At 52.1% G+C, this 2878-nt stretch overlaps 1 protein-coding gene across 1 annotated transcript; it reads left to right on the top strand.

The window, feature by feature from the left end:
* Positions 1 to 1688: 1688 nt before the first annotated feature.
* On the top strand, positions 1689 to 2621 carry LOC141729570 (olfactory receptor 14J1-like). Its single transcript, XM_074544273.1, has one exon. The coding sequence runs from the start codon at positions 1689 to 1691 to the stop codon at positions 2619 to 2621; it is 933 nt and encodes a 310-aa protein (XP_074400374.1).
* The last annotated feature ends 257 nt before the right edge of the window (positions 2622 to 2878 follow it).

Here is a 2878-nt window from a genome sequence, read left to right as displayed (position 1 = left end):
CAAAAGCACATTTCTCTTGATGAGCAGCTCTTCTGCCATCCCAGCAGGGCTGGGGCACTGCCTGCAGCCACCCCGGGCACAGCACAGAGGCACAGAGAGCTTCAATCAGTCAGGGCTGGGAAGGTGCTGAGAAGTGCCTGGGGCAGAATCACTGCCAGCCCTTGGCACAGGAACCTCTGGCTGCAGGACAATGCAGCTGCAGCTCCTGGAGCCATCTCCTGAAGCTGGACCATCCCAATGCCTACAGACTCTGTGAGTACAACTCTGGGTATTTCTGGTGCAAGGGAGGTGAAATGTTCATGAAGTTCTAAAGTACTGAGGGGTTCTGATCAGTCACAGAATATTTCCAAGACAATGATTTTGATAAAAATGAGGAAATTTCCTAAGAGTGTATTCAGTTTCCTACTATTGGAGAATGGCGGGGAGGGGTTATAAATATTAAAGGATGATTATGAATTTTGAGAAGTACCTGAGACATCTGAACTGTTACTTTTAGTGATCAATAGGTTCACAGGAGGTCCCTAATGTGCTTTCAGCCACTCCTCTGCCCGTGGACAGCAACGACATTACTTTTGCTGGAGCCATCAGGCTCAGTCTGATCTGTCCTTTGTCCCATCTGCAAACAGAACCTGCCCCAGCCAGTGCCCTGCAAACAGGCAGGGTTCTGTAGGGCCGAGGAGAGTGCACAGAGATTTGGGGTCTCTGAGTGCTGGCAGGGAGAGATCAGGCACAGGGAAACACCTGCAGGAGGGAAATCTCCAGGAAGCAGAGAGAAGATCAGGCAATGAGAGAAAACAAACCCCAGCAATGCTGTGGCAGGGAGAGTTTAGAGATGCCCACAGGATCCCCTCCAGTGCAGCCCCTCCCTCTGAACAAGCCCCCTCCCTGTGCCCCAGCCCAGCCTCTGCCCTCAGGGCCGGGGCTCCAAGGCGTGCAGCCCCTCCTGTGCAGGCAGAGCTGCAGCAGAGCCGTGGGGCAGCTCTGCAGCCCCGGGCCCAGTTCCCTCTGCAGAGCACAGGGCTGGGAGCAGCTGCCTGGCCCTGGGGGCTCTGGCAGGGGGCACAGCTGGCTCAGGGTGATGCTGTCCCCAGTGCCCGGCTCTGGGCAATGCTGTCAGTGCAGCCAGGGAAGGAGCTGCATCTCCCTCAATCCAATGCCATCATAAGGACACTTTGAAATCTCCTTGAGATTTCAGTCCAGGCTGGGAGCTCCAATCCAGGGTGCCAACCTGTCCTAGAGCATCTCTGAGTTATAGGATTGCTGAGGGAAGGCAGAGGTGTTCTGACACTGAAAATGCTGCTGGGTTGGTGAAATGAGCAATGTGAGACCTTGGCTATAAATGTGGAGCTGGGCTCTCCATTTGATAAAATTGAAAGCCCAAAGAAACTCCAAACACAATCAAGTGAGACCTTCTCCCTCCAGTCTCCACTCATTATCTTGCCACAGGGAACTCACTCTGTTATACCAAGGGCAGCAGAAATGCCGAGGGTTTCTGATATCCTGGAAGAGCAGGAGAAACATGGGGAGAGCTTAAAAAGAAAACGTCAGAACTCTTAAACAGACAAGTGTGTCCATGTGTTTTAAGAAGAGGGTGTATGGGAAATGGCTTTGATTTTGGTTATAGACATCTCCTCAAACACTTCACTGTCCTTTCCTCATGAACAGGTTCCCATGTGCAACCCCAGCAAATGTCCAACAGCAGCTCCATCAGGCACTTCCTCCTGCTGGCATTGGCAGACACGCGGCAGCTGCAGCTCCTGCACTTCTGCCTCTTGCTGGGCATCTCCCTGGCTGCCCTCCTGGGCAACGGCCTCATCATCAGCACCATAGCCTGCGGCCACCACCTGCACACGCCCATGTTCTTCTTCCTGCTCAACCTGGCCCTCAGCGACCTGGGCTGCATCTGCACCACTGTCCCCAAAGCCATGCACAATTCCCTCTGGGACACCAGGAACATCTCCTACACAGGATGTGCTGCTCAGCTCTTCTTCTTTCTGTTCTTCATTGCAGCTGTGTTCTATCTTCTAACCATCATGTGCTACGACCGCTACGTGTCCATCTGCAAACCCCTGCACTACGGGACCCTCCTGGGCAGCAGAGCTTGTGCCCACATGGCAGCAGCTGCCTGGGCCAGTGCCTTTCTCAATGCTCTCCTTCAAACGGCCAATACATTTTCCCTGCCCCTGTGCTATGGCAATGCCCTGGGCCAGTTCTTCTGTGAAATCCTCCAGATCCTCAAGCTCTCCTGCACACACTCAAACCTCAGGGAATTGGGGCTTCTTGCTGTTAGTGCCTGTTTAGCATTTGGTTGTTTTGTGTTCATGATTTTCTCCTATGTGCAGATCTTCAGGGCTGTGCTGAGGATCCCCTCTGAGCAGGGACGGCACAAAGCCTTTTCCACCTGCCTCCCTCACCTAGCAATGGTCTCCCTGTTCATTAGCACCTCATTTTTTACCTACCTGAAGCCCCCCTCCATCTCCACCCCATCCCTGGATCTGGCCCTGTCAGTTCTGTACTCAGTGGTGCCTCCAGCCTTGAACCCCCTTATCTACAGCCTGAGGAACCAGGAGCTCAAGGCTGCAGTGAAGAGACTGATGACTGGATGGTTTCAGGACCATTAAACTGATGGTCAATTTCTGCAAATCACTTGTAATAAAAGTCATCTTTGATTCTTCTTTTTGGTTTCATATTGGTGGTCCTTTTTCTTAGTTTAACTTCTTAATGTTGTCCACAAAGTAATGTTATTGTTTGTGACATAGGTCATTTTGTTTCTCTCCACCTTCCCTGTGACCACAGACTCTGTCAATGAAGGGCTGTTCTCTTGGTGGCTTTAAAGGAACTAAAGGATTTCCCAGCAGAGTGTTCTGCAGAGATGCCC

This window comes from Zonotrichia albicollis, chromosome 7, assembly GCF_047830755.1.
Source record: "Zonotrichia albicollis isolate bZonAlb1 chromosome 7, bZonAlb1.hap1, whole genome shotgun sequence".
NCBI classification, from domain to species: Eukaryota; Metazoa; Chordata; class Aves; order Passeriformes; family Passerellidae; genus Zonotrichia; species Zonotrichia albicollis.
This window is presented reverse-complemented; position numbering and strand designations above follow the sequence as displayed.

Excerpts from the sequence above, each read along its gene's own strand:
- LOC141729570 (XM_074544273.1), top strand. The coding sequence starts at position 1,689 with ATGTCCAACAGCAGCTCCATCAGGCACTTCCTCCTGCTGGCATTGGCA.